The 14,161-nt window shown below is 40.9% G+C and overlaps 2 protein-coding genes across 6 annotated transcripts; one reads left to right on the plus strand and one right to left on the minus strand.

Annotated features, from left to right (window-relative positions):
* Nucleotides 1-53: 53 nt before the first annotated feature.
* echdc3 (enoyl CoA hydratase domain containing 3) lies at nucleotides 54-2,397 on the minus strand. Its single transcript, XM_027004030.3, has 5 exons — nucleotides 2,191-2,397; nucleotides 1,535-1,656; nucleotides 1,319-1,416; nucleotides 956-1,156; nucleotides 54-871 (listed from the first exon to the last, which is right to left on the minus strand). Exons 1-5 carry the CDS (start codon nucleotides 2,322-2,324, stop codon nucleotides 539-541), a joined length of 888 nt encoding a protein of 295 aa, XP_026859831.1. The 5' UTR covers nucleotides 2,325-2,397; the 3' UTR covers nucleotides 54-538.
* Nucleotides 2,398-2,541: 144 nt separating this feature from the next.
* proser2 (proline and serine rich 2) lies at nucleotides 2,542-10,684 on the plus strand. Of its 5 annotated transcripts, none has more exons than XM_081712450.1 (4): nucleotides 2,542-3,832; nucleotides 4,513-4,703; nucleotides 6,830-7,079; nucleotides 7,422-10,684. In XM_081712450.1, exons 2-4 carry the CDS (start codon nucleotides 4,635-4,637, stop codon nucleotides 8,894-8,896), a joined length of 1,794 nt encoding a protein of 597 aa, XP_081568576.1. In that variant the 5' UTR covers nucleotides 2,542-3,832; nucleotides 4,513-4,634; the 3' UTR covers nucleotides 8,897-10,684. The 5 variants fall into 5 exon arrangements, with proteins under 5 accessions (XP_081568576.1, XP_081568578.1, XP_026859866.2 ...); XM_081712452.1 differs by having other exon boundaries at nucleotides 4,513-4,628; XM_027004065.3 differs by having other exon boundaries at nucleotides 4,533-4,703.
* Nucleotides 10,685-14,161: the final 3,477 nt, after the last annotated feature.

Below are 14,161 nucleotides of genomic sequence, written 5' to 3' on the forward strand. Positions count from 1 at the left end.
ATATATATATATATATATATATAATTAAATTTTTTTAGAGATGGACACATGCATCAAGTTTTACCAATGACTTTTATTGGGTTTAAACATCTCCATCTGGTAATAACAGATGTGTTATATTTAAACATACATCTAGCCCACAAATTCTCAAATTTTAATAGTGACTTAAAATTGCATCATGTTCAGTCACAGCCACTGAATACTGGACAGTGAGTAGCCAACTGATGGATGTTTTGTTTTTTGAAAACAACGAATCTGCCTATATTTAAGTACTTCACGCATCCGTTTGATTCAAAATAAAAGTATAAGTTAATTTAAGCACTACAGATTGGGGGAGCTCTAGGGTTTTTAAGTGCCTGTGTTCTGACTGAGCCCCTAACAGGAAGCTGTCATGGAAATCTTGTTATCCCACCCTTGCTGTCACACCACAGAAATCAGTACACTGTTCTGTAATAAGCCATTATGCCATCTCAGTGTTAGAGTTTATGCCCCCTCTATTTCAAACCCAGTTGTTTAGCTGTACAGTTGTCTGTAGGAGTCATTTGTAGGCTTTCTCGGTGCTGTTAGTCCACATAGGCCTGCGTTTCTCTAGGAAGGCTCTGATGCCCTCCTGTCCGTCACGCAGTGCCAGGTTGTCCACCATGACAGCCACAGCAGTGGCATACGCAGCATCGCGGCCTTGCGCCATCTGCCTTTGGAATGCTGCTTTCCCCAGAGCCAGCACTGGGCGGCTGGACTCACACACCCGCCGCGCGATACCCAGTGCCTCCTCCTCCAGACGCTCCTCGCTCACGACCTTACTCACCAGCCCGTGGAGCAGAGCTTCCTGCGCTGTGATCGGGCGGCCCGTGAACAACATCTCCATTGCAACCTGTGAAAACAAGACTACAGGACTGCAGCTCCATGTTCACATGATGTTCACATGATTTTTCTGGGGTTCTCCTGAAGGGCTTACCTTTCTGGGCACAGCCCTCCCGAGTGCCACTCCTGGAGTGGAGCAGAACAGGCCAACGTTCACACCAGGGGTTGCAAAAGTTGACTTGTCTGTTGCCACAGCAATGTCACAACTGGCAACTAACTGGCAGCCTGCTGCTGTAGCAATGCCATTCACCATGGCGATCACAGGTACTGGTATATCCTGAATCAGGGTCATCACCTTCAACAACAGTAATGTGAACAAAGGGCTTGATTGCAGTAACTTAATGGCCAGCCTATTTTATTGTGAGTACTGAAGTTTACATACTTGCTAATAGTCTTTTAAATATGTATATTAGTGTTTTGAAGCAGATTAAGTGATAAAAGGTGATGATTGTCTAACCTCTGAACACACACTGAACACACTAGTGTGATAGTCCCTGCCTTGTGCTGAGGTCAACTCCTTAAGGTCATGACCTGAGGAGAACACAGGACCCCGTGCTACATAGGCAGAGGGAAAGAGGGAGATACTGTGCGTAGAGATTCCTTGGTGTTTCCCAAAGAAAGTCAGTGTCTTAAATTAATTGTTGATTAATGAGCTTTGGCAAATATGACATGCCTGATATTATAATGACTCTGAGGTCCTCATCATCAATATCAGTCAGGATGTCTTCCCGCAGAGAGGTCATCATGGCAAGGGATAAGGCATTCCTCTTCTTTGGATTATTCAAAATGATCCTCCTAAAATTAGAGCAAGTCCTTGTAATCTACAAGAGTTGAGTCCCACAAGGTTATCCAAAGAACAGAGCTTCTATTTAGGTTAATTACATTCATAAGTAAACTATTAACCTCTTAAAAGCCAGAGCACCAAGTGTACCTTTCTAGTAGCTACCGCCAGTAATAGGAATTTTGGTCACATTACGACACGTTAAGATAAAACCTTGCAGAGGCCTCAATACTTATTAACGTAACTAGGACAACATTCTTATCTCCAGAATGTTGTCAGTTAAACTGTAACTAACGTAACCTAATTCAAACTTTTCAAAGCTAGGTGTCCACTTAGAAATCGTGTAAAACCCTTTGACAAATCACAGGAACTTGCATGCAGTTAACCTGCAGTTTTGCACTGCATTAGCTAGGTATTAAGGTCTTTTCTTGAAGTATGCGTAATGCAAGACTTGTGCTCTGAATAGGTTTTAAGGGTCTTATGAATGCGTAGATCAGACTGATATGAGGGTGCCAATGAAAACTTCACCGAGCGAGGGCTCTTCGAACCTGATTCCATCCTCTTGCTCGCGTATGGTCAGAGGGGGACTCGTTTCAGTGCTGAGTGTCCGTTGGGAAGACCTCAAAAAATGCCTTCTTATACAGGCGAGGCTGGCTAACCTTCGAAACACCATTTCAGACATAGTGAAATATACTGACCATCAAGCGATGCAACCAAAGTACCCTTATGTCAAAATAAAAGTCCCACGCTCTATGCATTTCAGACGCAGAATGAAAGCAGTCAAAATATGTGTTTCCCTTTCCTTGCGACTTTTTATAACTCACGAAAGTAATTATTAAAAGACAAATTATGTTTGTTCTAAAATGTCTGCACTGCCTCACAGGCTGTGGGGTGACTAGACCCTGATCTGAGAAATACACCGATACGACTCACTTCACCCTCAACATATGCATCATATTTACGAATCGATCAAGGCCAATTAACCATGCGCTGTGAATTCTACATTTATTTATTTCAACGTTTGTACATCTTTAGAAAAACATTAAATGGAAAAGAAATGCCAGTTAATGCTCTTTTACCTATAAAACCATGCCATTTCAATGGAAACATCCAAGTTGTACAACACGTTAAGAATCTATTTTACTATTTGAACATAGCTATGGTCCTGAATGTAATACCTAAAGTATATGTGAATTCTTAACAGTAGCGCAAGGTGTGGGCAGTTCTCTGTGCCCTACACCTAATCACCAGAAGAGGGAGTCAGGCACCATAATACTCTTAAATATCGTAATGCTGTTTTAAATGCTCTCCTTTGGATTTTATGATATAAATATGTTACGCTCATTTAAAGTACATAACTGACCATATTGTATATCCAGTGAGGTCAAGCAAAGGTTTAAATTCATATGGTTGTCGTTTTTCTTCAAGGATATTTAACAAGAAGGTAAATATAATTATTTCCAATTGGTTTTTACTGAGCTATTTGTTTTTCTATTTATTTATTCATTCACTTATTTTTTGTATTAGTTAGAGACCAATTCAAATATTCAATTATTTTATATTTTTTAGTATAGTAAAACTGCCTGTATATTTTGTCTGACGATTCACAGTACGCTCTCTGAGGCTCCTTGTCTATTCCGGCTGATCCAGGTAACAACTAATCCAGGTAATTTGCATTTACATCTTTTTTTATTATTTAAATTCCAATTATAACTTTCATATCAAAGTTCCATTAACTGACAGAGATACCTTTAGTATTAGGTTAGTGTTCGTGAACTGTAGCTAGGGAGAGGTCATGTTTGGCAGATATTGGCCCAAATCAACCAACAAACAAATAGCGAATCACTTGTTGCATAAGTCTTAGTCTTCTGATGAGTCACCGATACAGCCACACTCCGTTGATATAGTGACGGCGTACCTACCAGAAAAGATATGCAAACATATGCCAGCCGTGCAGTATCCTCTAAGGGAGGAGCTCTTACGGTGACGCGTGTTTGGAGAACAAGACACGCCACTTACGCACAGGGAGTTCGCCAAGAAAACCTACGGTGCCCACAGATTATTCTTAGGTACCATTTAAAAGTTCTACTCGAGTATAACAGGCTACTTGTTTTATTGGCTACATGAAGTGGATACGACAGTCAATTCGTCGGCCGACAAACGGAATTTAGATTGTCGTAAGAGTCAGAGGTGCGTTTTTAATTAAATTCTTTTATGGCTAATTCTTGTAAAACACTAACTTCTGGATTTTTTGTTATGTTTGGTTTTTGTGAAGTCAGAACATAATGCTGCCGATTACAGTTAATTTTGCTCAAAGTTATTGGGCAGAAAATTGCGCTCATTTGACTCATTTGAGAGGGAGAGAGAGAGAGAGAGAGAGAGAGAGAGAGATAGATAGATAGATAGATGGATAGATAGATAGAGATGGCACGTTACCATACTTTGGGAAAACCTACCTCTATTTTCCCTGAACCAGTTAGGGTCAGAAGAAAATCGATGTTAAATAAAATTTTTCTTAGAGAAATAAATAGGTGTGTTTAGATACATTTTAGATAAGATCGAAAAGGACGAGGAAAAAACTTTATGCTTTGCTTTTGATAGTGATTAGTAACCTACTTATTCCAATTTCTTCTCATCATTAGAAGCTAAAGCTTGTCATGAATTTGCTGGGTAAAGGCTTTGAACAGGGCGTCCGCGAGTGCCACACACAACTAGTTCATTCATGCTATGGGAACTGAGCTACCTCAGCTTTTAGAACCTTTTATTGTTTCACTCTATTAGCTCACATTAGTGAGAATTAACTCACAATATGGACATGACATCACTGAGGCTTGCTTACTCTTAGAGATGGCTTATGATGCACTTTTCAGTGAAATGATGCGCCTTTCAGGTGTGTGTACGCATGTGGGTCAGTTGGGGCCTTCACCAGCAGTGGAGATGTTTGGACTGTTGACCTTGACAACCTGACTGCACCTAAAGAGACCTGGTAAACATGGATTTGCACACTCACAGCAATGCACGCCTTCACTATGGACTCAATGGCTCAATGACTCCCCACTCTGTGAGTATAAAGGGGTCTTACTCTCAGAAATACATACACATTCCAGAACATGGAGCAGCATGAGGACAGACAAATATACACTTTATCTCACCTCTCTCTCTCTCCCTCTCTCACTCACTCACTCACACACACACCTGAATTGTACACATACAAGTAAAGGGATGAGGCTGAGAGAAACCAGTTCTGCTGCAGTTTTTGACTGCAGAGTTTGACAGAAAATCACATTGTGGTCTTCATACTTTCTGAAAGGTGTGGCCCGCTATCACATGCGCGCGCGTGTGTGTGTGTGTGCACCATTATAGGAGCAGTATAATTATCTCCTAAAGAGCTGAAAAAGCAGAAGAAAGACTGTTGAAGTTACAGGGCCATCACACAAAAGACATTGAGAATAGACGTTTTGTAATGTGTGTAATGTCATTAACCTACAATACCAGTGTTCTGATGGAGGCAGTAATGCAATAGGGGCTCGTAAGATAACACTCTCCGCACTCACTTTTGCTCGCTTTGTCTTTTTCCCTTTCTCTGTTACATGCACACATATAAACATACACGTGCATTTAGTGGCTATTTCTCCTCACTGTATTTGAGTTGTTTTGTTTTTTTTTACCCTGAGCTACTGCAATATGTACATTTCCACCTGGGAGTAATACATCTATGTATCTTTCTATCTATTGCTGGTAATGTTCTTTGATATTAGAAATAGAGCCATTCCAGCTTCATTGCCACAGAGCCTAATACTTTGTTTTCATCACAAAGTCAGAGTAATGTGAGAACTCAGTGATATCTTCAGTGTCTAGTTGCTATCTACATTCTACACAAGTAGAAAAGCTGGTTCTGCTCCTTTCTTCTTGCCCCCCCCCCAAAAAAAAAATCTAACAGTGACGCTATCCTAAGTTTGCCTGAGTTCTTAAATTGTGTGTGTGTGTGTAAAAGTGTGTAATTTGAATATACGGTATAGTGTATGTTTGGAGACTGACTTAATGTCGTATTTCTGAATCATGGCTCGTCCACTTGTATAGACCACTCCACCCTCTGGCCTGTGGAGCCACAGGTGGAGGGATCTTCCTTTTCACCTCAGAGCTGGATCAATCAGTGGTGGGGGCTTGGGGCTGAAGAAACAAGTAGCTCACTGTTCACTCCTACACACAGACACGCACTTTCCCACACACTTGCCAACACCCACACAGGAGTGGACTGCTGGCAGTTGGCACACTATGTTGCGTGTGTAAGGGAAGAGGTAGAGTTAGGAGGCGATCGAGTAAGACAGAGACGCAGGCAGGTCAAAAATAGTTTGTCTTCAGCACCTCCTCCCATGTTTCTGCTTTAAATCGCAGGGTGTGATCTCATCTGTAAAATAGAATGCAAACAAAATAGGTTCTCCTGCTTTTAATATTTTTTTTCTATCACATACCAGAATGTCCTCCCTCTCTCCGTTTACTTATTTGAGTGCATGTCTTCACTCTGTCTGGGGTGTGTATCTATTCTTTTCTATGGTTATGTAATACTATTAAGAGAACACTACAGACATTTCCATCTTACTCATGTGTCTTCTTCAGTTCCATCTATTATGAGGTGGATGGCGCACATTCCAGGCTTTGCAATATGATCATATTGGTAGTTCTTTTCTCTTTAGCTTGTTATATGTAATAGTCACTAAATCTACAGAAATATAGAATGGAGTTGTGTTTTCAGTTTTTTGCAAAAAAATAATTGTTCCAAACAAGCCAAATGCCAAACTCATGGATAACAGATTTGTTCCTATATACATACTGCCTTAACGCTGCAGTAATATTTATGTACATTCAGCCTTAAAGCTCCAGTAATATTTATACACATATAGCCTTACAGCTGCAGTAATATTTATATACATACAGACTTAAACCTGCTGTAATATCTATATACATACAGCCTTAAAGCTGCAGTATTTATGTACATTCAGCCTTAAAGCTGCAGAAATATTTATATACATACAGACTTAAACCTGCTGTAATATTTACATACATACAGCCTTAAAGCTGCAGTAATATTTTTGTATTTTGCATTATCCCATTGCCTTTAATTTTCAAGACATTTTAGATAAAATTTTGAAATCAGAATTTTAACAGTTTCTCTATTTCTCTTTATAGAAGGAAGATGGCCTGCAGTTTCTCAGTCTGGAGGAGAAGGAGTGCATTATTTTCTTCGAGGAGACTATTGACTCGCTGCAGGAGGGTTTAGAGGAGGACTGTACATCAGGGAGAGCCACAGCCAAGGAGAACCTGCGGACTTCAGCTAGTTCAGCCCCACACCGGGCACCCAACACTGCTATTTCCCCCAGCCTAATGGAGCATGACATCATCGACCTGGTCCACTCCCCACATCACTTGAACATGCCAGGTATGTGTTGCCATGGCTTACTGGAGCTGCAGTGGCTCGGAGTGATGTCACATGATAAATATTATAATACCACTAACTCAGAGTAATTTCATACAATAAATATTCTAATTGCTACAGAGTAAAAACTGTGGTTTGGCAGGTTTAATATTGACCTGGTTCTATGCACGCTGACCTTTGGCTGCGTTGTTTCAAGCATGCAAATATTTCAAAGGTGTTGCAACCCATAGACCCTCTGAGGGAACATTATAATCTGGTACTACTGCAAGTTTGCCCAGTTTAACAAAGCCTGTGTGAGTGTTAGCAACTGGATTGCTAACCATTTAATAATGCCTCTCTTCTCAGTGACAGATTTTCAGAGTCAGGCCCATTTTGAGCAGAAGCCAGTGAGGGATACCGTGGACTACCCAAGCTCTGCCATCTCTGCCTCCTCCACAGCCCCTGTTGCGTCTGATGAGAACAACCACCAGCCTCCGCCAGGCTCCATCCCCACCCCTGTGCTCATCGCCAGCAGGCTCGCTGAGCACAAGGGTGCTGGCAGTCCATCCACACATCCCAACATACTAATCCAGCGCACACGTAGCCTGGAGGCCCAGCACAGCTCATCCCCCAAATGTGCCCCACCAACACATGCTAAGCCAGCCCGCCTGCCTGACAACATCAGCATGCGCAGCAGTTGCAACCCCAGCCCACAGTCCATTGCTGCAGCAGCTGTCAGTTTGCAGGAACGACGTTCACAGATGCTGGCCAATCTCCCCTCCAATGCCCACCCTCTGGAGGGGGGGGAGCCGACTTGCATTCGCAACATGCCCACTCGGAGTGTGTCATTCACAGATCCGATGCTGAACACATCCAGGATAGAGGCACTGTCAAAGCTGGGCCTGGCGGGCGTGGCACCAGCTGCCACAGGACTGGCAGTGGGCAGCAGTGGCAGTAGCTTCTCTAGTGGCATTAACAAATTTGGTCGCTGTACTGATACAGCTAAGAGTAGTACTCATACCTCCATTACACATAATAGTCACAGTCCTGACACCAGTGTCAGTCTGAAGAACAGCAGCGTAACTTCCACTCACTCAGGCCCAAGCAGCAGCCGTGAGCAAAAACCTAAGAGTGATATTGGTGCTAGCAACTTTAACATCTATGGGGGAAAATCAGCGATAATCACAGCAGCTGACCCCCCTGCCAAAGGCAATCATGACACAAAGTCTAGTGCTCCAGTGCCGCCAGTGAGTGCGGAGGTGACACACCGTGACTTTAATAGCTACGGTGGCAAGACCATCATGCTAAATCCCAAGTCTGAGTCTATCTCTTCCTACAGCGCTGTAAGCAGTCCCCTAGCCAAGCAGGTGTCTGCAGAGATCCTGCTCAACAACTATGGTGGCAGATCCAAAGTCATAACCCCTTCCATTGCTCACACTGACCACTCACTGACCAGCACCATCATGGCTAGGCCCAACTGTGGGAACCTCGACAGCCTGACTGGCAGTAGATCCAGCATCTTCTCACCCATTAAAGATGAAGGGCAGTCACTCATGAACAGCCACGAGGCCAAACCCTCGCACCCTGACCAAGTTTCTCAGCCCATAGTCAGGGCCAAGCCTGCTACGGTGCCTTCCTCTCCAGCCCCTAGACCTCCAAGACTCACTCCATCCCCAAGTATTCAAAAGCCACCCATGCCTCCAGAGGTCCTCAGCATGGTTGGCCCCAAACCCTGTTTACGTGCACAGGGTGTCACGGTGCAGTTCTCTGGAAAAGGAACAACAGAAGAAGACAGACGAGATGCTTTGCGTAAACTGGGACTGCTTAGTAAAACGTCTTAATTGCTGAGTCCAGAATCTTTTAATGGATTATTCTACTCAAATAATATGTATTTTTTTGTAGGACCACATCCATTTGTTTCAGCTTAAAGGTAATAGTATTATTTTTTGATTATGTACTCCATATTTTTTCTTGTTCTTTACAGTTAATATAATGATTTTTTTAAATTAATATTACTTAGTTTATACTTTGCAGTGATGTTCTAGTATCAGGCAGTAAATACTCTTCCTATCATTACTAATTACATCAGCTGCCATACAGTCATCATGATTGCTCAGTCAAACATATTAATTTATACAGAAGACAGTGGCAGTTCTCTTGGAAATTTAAAGGTTCCAGATTAGATGGCCATTAGTCTCTGAAAACAATTTTAATAATTTATTCCCAATATTGCTGTCATTGATGAATTTTGAAACTTGGGAATTTCATGTCATTACTGAGTGGAATCGACATGGAGACATGGATGGGCCTGTGCTCGCGCTCTCTCTCTCTCTCTCTCTCTCTCTCTCTCTCTCTCTTCTCCCCTCTCTCTCGCTCCCCCTCTCCCTGCTTGGTTCAGCCCACAGGATATTTTTAAGTTTAGATGCATGTGCCTCCCCCACTAAGTCACAGTGATCCAAATCTGGAGTCAAGAGAGGAGGGCAGTCAGGAAAACATATTTAACTATTTTATTGTTCTCTTAGCACTTGGACTATCACTCAGTGGTTTATCTGTTTTTAAAAAAGTCCTTGCAATGAGTGGTGTAAAATACTGTGTGTGCACGTGTGCATATGTATATGTGTGAATGAGTGTCACTATGTGTGAGAGAGAGAAAGAAAATGTATACATGTATGTGTGTTGGCACAAGAGTAAGGGAATTCAGTGAAAGAGTACTGGCTGAAGGTTAAGTATCTATATTATGTGCCTATGTGTCTTCATGGATTTTTAAAATGTTTTTTTTTTTTTAGTTACAGACTCCGGTTTTTGTAGCAATTCTACAGTTATAATTGAAGGATTTGAAACACATGAATGTGTTTTTATATATGCACACACACCAAACACACCATTCTTTACTTTGCTCTTTTGCCTTCATAAATGATACCATTGCCATGAGGAACAAAATCAAAGGCACTTTTTTATGACAAACCTCATTCATGCTGTTTTTGCTTAGTTATATACATCACCACCTATTTCTGAATAAAATAGTCCTTCACCTTCAGAATGTGCTTACATTCACAGAATCTAGTAACATGGTTAGCTATTGTTGCTATATTATTTAGTTAGGCTACATTTACAGCATTAGCTGATGTTTTAGTCCAAATCAACTTAGAATCATGGCTGAGTACAATTTAAGCAATTGTCCAACACTAGCAACTAAGCAGTGGTGAGGCTTGAACTGACAACCTTCAGATTACAAGTCAATTAATTTAACCACAGAGCTATCACTGCCCCAGGCTACTCATTTATATTTATTTAATGTTAAATAGGAACCCAGATTATGGAAAATTACTTCATCATTCAATGGTTTATATATAAACAAACTCATTAAGAGTCTTTTGGTGTGAACTGCGCTAAATGCCGTAAATGTAACTGTGCCATTCCAGAGAATTCACAATTGTTGTACTAGGAACCAGAGTTAATGATATCTTTGCTACAAATATAGCCATTTTATCTGCTATCCAAAATGACCAGTGAACTTAAATGTCTTCTACGTTTTATATGTCACACTGATAATGGTAAAATTAGATAAATTTGAAAAAAATGTTTTCTTTGGATGTTGATTGAATGAATGTTAATTAAAACGTTTGTAGCCTTTACTTGTTATGTGTTTATTTGCCCCTCATAATATAATACTGCCTAATATATAGGCTAACATACTCTTTTATTTGGACATTTTATGTAGAATCAGTTCATTGGAATTGTTGCCTTCACCTTCCACAACTTTTCCAGCTCTTCTTTCAGCCCTTGGTATTTATCAAGCTTTTCATGTACCTTGTTCCTGATGTTGCCGTCACTTGTGATCGCCACGTCCATCACTACAGTCCTCTTCTGCTGTTTATCCACCACTACTATGTCCGATTGGTTTGCCATTACCATCTTGTCTGCCTGTATCTGGAAGTCCCACAGGATCTTAGCATGGTCATTTTTCACTGCCGTTGTGGGTGTATCCCACTTTGACCTTGGAGCTTCCAGCCCATACTCGGCCCAAATATTTCTATATATTATGCTACCCACTCCCTAAGCACTTTATCAATTGGAGCCATTCTGGTGTACTCCTGGATCTTTGTTATTTCATCCTAGATAGTGGCTCTGATGCTCACTAGTCCTCAACCCCCCTCCTTTCACTTACTGTACAGTCTCAGAGTGCTGGATTTGGAATTAAACCCTCTGTGCATTGTGAGGAGTTTCCTTGTCTTGATGTCAGTGGCTTCTGACACTGACTTATTAGGCCAACTTATTATGCCAGCGTATCTGATGACTGGCAGAGCATAGAGCATGTTGATAGCTTGAATCTTGTTCCTCTCATTTAGATGACTTCTCAGGACTTGCCTCACTCTTTGTAGGTATTTGGCTGTAGCTGCTTTCCTTGTGGCCTCTTCATAATTCCCATTTGCCTGTGGGATTCCAAGGTACTTGTAGCTGCCCTCAACATCTGTTAATTTACCTTCTGATAGTACGATCCTCTCTGTTCTAGCTACTGACCACACTTATCTAGTCCAGATGACATACTAATGTCATTGCTGTATATCTTGATGAGACAGATTAGTGAGTCAAAGTCTCATTCACTTCTGCCATACAGCTTCATGTCATCCAAGCAGAGGAGGTGGTTGCTCCATTCCTTAGCTGGTATCTGTAGCCACTCTTGGTTATGAGGGAGTCAAGGCCTATGCAGAACAGCTGCAGGGACAGGACATCAGCTTGGTGGTGACTCTTGCTATTGGCTTGAAGTTGGCCTCTAGGGAGATCTTCCATTGAGTTCCCCACTGAGTCCTTGATGAAGGCTCTTAAGAGTCCTACTGATATTATATAGTCTCAAGCTATATATTTGTGGGGCATTGAATCATAGGCTGACATGGAACTTGTGGACCTGGATGATGTCCAAGCTGGTGTGACCCTCTTTTTTTGAACTCTCATTGTTAGTGAGGTAGGCAGGTAGCATCAAGGAACTTGCCTAAGGGACCACACTGGAGACACCCTAGTCAGGATTCAAACACCCAACCTCCTATACGGTGGTGGTGTAACTCCTGATTACAGAACTTGATCTATCATGGAGCTCATGGAAATCCACAATGGCTGGATTAAATGTTATTTATTTGTATGTTATAGGGGAATACTGATTGAAGGAACTCTAAGTGAGAGGTGGGTTTGGATCAAAAAATTGTGTTCAAACAGTAAATGATTGGCAATCAGGAGAATAATGTTATTTTTTTTCTCTATTTGTTAAAATAAAAGTATGAAAATACTCTTACTACATAGTGAAATTTAAAAACTCTTTTACATGGGGTAAGGGTTGTCCTTCATTCTAACCAGTTTCACCAGATTAAAATGACAAGAAATATTAGCACTTCTCAAATGTGAGGCATGAGGAATTCAGAAGCTGAAGGGAAGTCATGTAAGAAAATCTAATCTGAATTCTTGTATACTAAGATGTCTTGTATGCTAAGAATGCAATACTTAATGTGGCTGGTTATCTTTAGACAGGGAAAGGAAAAAGGAGGGAAGCTGCCAGGTAAGCCATTAAGCTGCCATTGAGTCTGCTGCCATTTATGCCCCATCAGTAATTAAGTTAGTCTTAATTAAACTATATATATTTTGTTCCTTTTGTGCAAACCCCTGTTGTTATCCATCATCACAGGGAAGGCCAAATAACTTATGCCTGATAACCAGTCAAAGAGCGGTCATAACTACAAAAGAAAAATGGCTAAACAAAGCACTAACCACTGTTAACCTAACAACAACAACAACAATAACAACAACAATAACTTTCGGCTGAGGTACACCTACCCCTGTTGTCATGATGTTACTGAGCCTCGACCTGTCTCAACTGCCATGGCTACTCCCACTTCCAGTATCTTACATATGTTCTTCATCAGCTGTGCGGGCCTGAAGATAATTGGTTTTGGGTGCTAATGCTTATTCCCAATGAAAACTAATATACTTTCCTTACCATTTTTATTTGAAAGGGTTTCATAAAGAAGATACTCAAAACCAAACGTGGAGCTTGTGAAATGATAGCAGATCACTACTGCTTTAGGACTTTTTTGCCTGATAGATTAAAAATAACTGATATACTGAATCCCAGGTCATACTATACCATTTTAACTGAATGAAGGTTGGCAAAGTAGACAAAGAATGATCATAAATTGTGGTTTTTGTCACAAAAAAAGAAACAGAAAGAACACGTGCAAATATTTTCCAAGTCAATTTTTTTCTCCATTTACTGATCTTAAAAAATGATTAAGCATCTGGTTCTCCATTGTCATTTTGGGATATGTAGGTGTGGTGAGATTTGCCCTGGCTCAACCTGTTGTGATGGAAAACTGGAATATAAATCAGGGCTGTTTCTAGCATGAGTTTCAGTGACTAGCACAGGTGAGGTGCCTTGATGTGTTGATCTGTGCAGAATGCAATAGAACAGGCCTGACCGGGTTGCAAGTGCACTCTTACACATAAGATTTCTCTGACCTCATGCAGCTCACTCATATAGAAAGGTAATGCTGCCTGTCAGTTGCGCTTTCTTTTACAAATAGGCATAGAATTTGTTCAATAGCATTCAGAGAATGCCCATCCAAATCACAATTTGTATTTATTCAGGCGTTACCGTTGTGTCAAACATACATCATGTCAATCGATACAGCAGACTTAATAGTTAATATATAATGCACAGCTTTGTCGTACATCTCTAAATATAAATAATTTTTAAGTATTTAATTACAGACAGTCCAAACAAGATGTAATCAAATCTTGGATTAAAATTATACAAAAGGAGAAATCCATAGAAGAAACATTTTTGAGAAGTCTTGTTCCTTATTTAGAGAATAAAGTATGCCAGTGCTCTTAGTAATATTTTAACAGGCAGTAAATCATCCTTAATGTTGCCCGCCCCATTTTGGTATGGTAATAATAATAGATAATGGGTATAAGGAGATGGCCCTGTGTACATCACTCTTGTGACAAACACCATCACAACCAAAAAGATAAACATCAAATTACCCTGGCGATGTTTGTCAAAGTTCCTGACATTTGGCATAATGAAGGTCCTCGATTTATCAGCTGATCTCTGAAAG

This window comes from Electrophorus electricus, chromosome 4, assembly GCF_041902795.1.
Source record: "Electrophorus electricus isolate QZ-2024a chromosome 4, ASM4190279v1, whole genome shotgun sequence".
In the NCBI taxonomy this organism is placed as follows: domain Eukaryota; kingdom Metazoa; phylum Chordata; class Actinopteri; order Gymnotiformes; family Gymnotidae; genus Electrophorus; species Electrophorus electricus.

Coding starts and splice junctions, on each gene's coding strand:
- proser2 (XM_081712450.1), top strand. CDS start 4,635: ATGGATTTGCACACTCACAGCAATGCACGCCTTCACTATGGACTCAAT. Junction 4,704..6,829: donor GCTCAATGACTCCCCACTCT/GTGAGTATAAAG, acceptor TTCTCTTTATAG/AAGGAAGATGGCCTGCAGTT. Junction 7,080..7,421: donor ACATCACTTGAACATGCCAG/GTATGTGTTGCC, acceptor CTCTCTTCTCAG/TGACAGATTTTCAGAGTCAG.
- echdc3 (XM_027004030.3), bottom strand. CDS start 2,324: ATGTCTGAAATGGTGTTTCGAAGGTTAGCCAGCCTCGCCTGTATAAGA. Junction 1,657..2,190: donor GAGCAAGAGGATGGAATCAG/GTTCGAAGAGCC, acceptor CTCTAATTTTAG/GAGGATCATTTTGAATAATC. Junction 1,157..1,318: donor TGTTCAGTGTGTGTTCAGAG/GTTAGACAATCA, acceptor CTGTTGTTGAAG/GTGATGACCCTGATTCAGGA.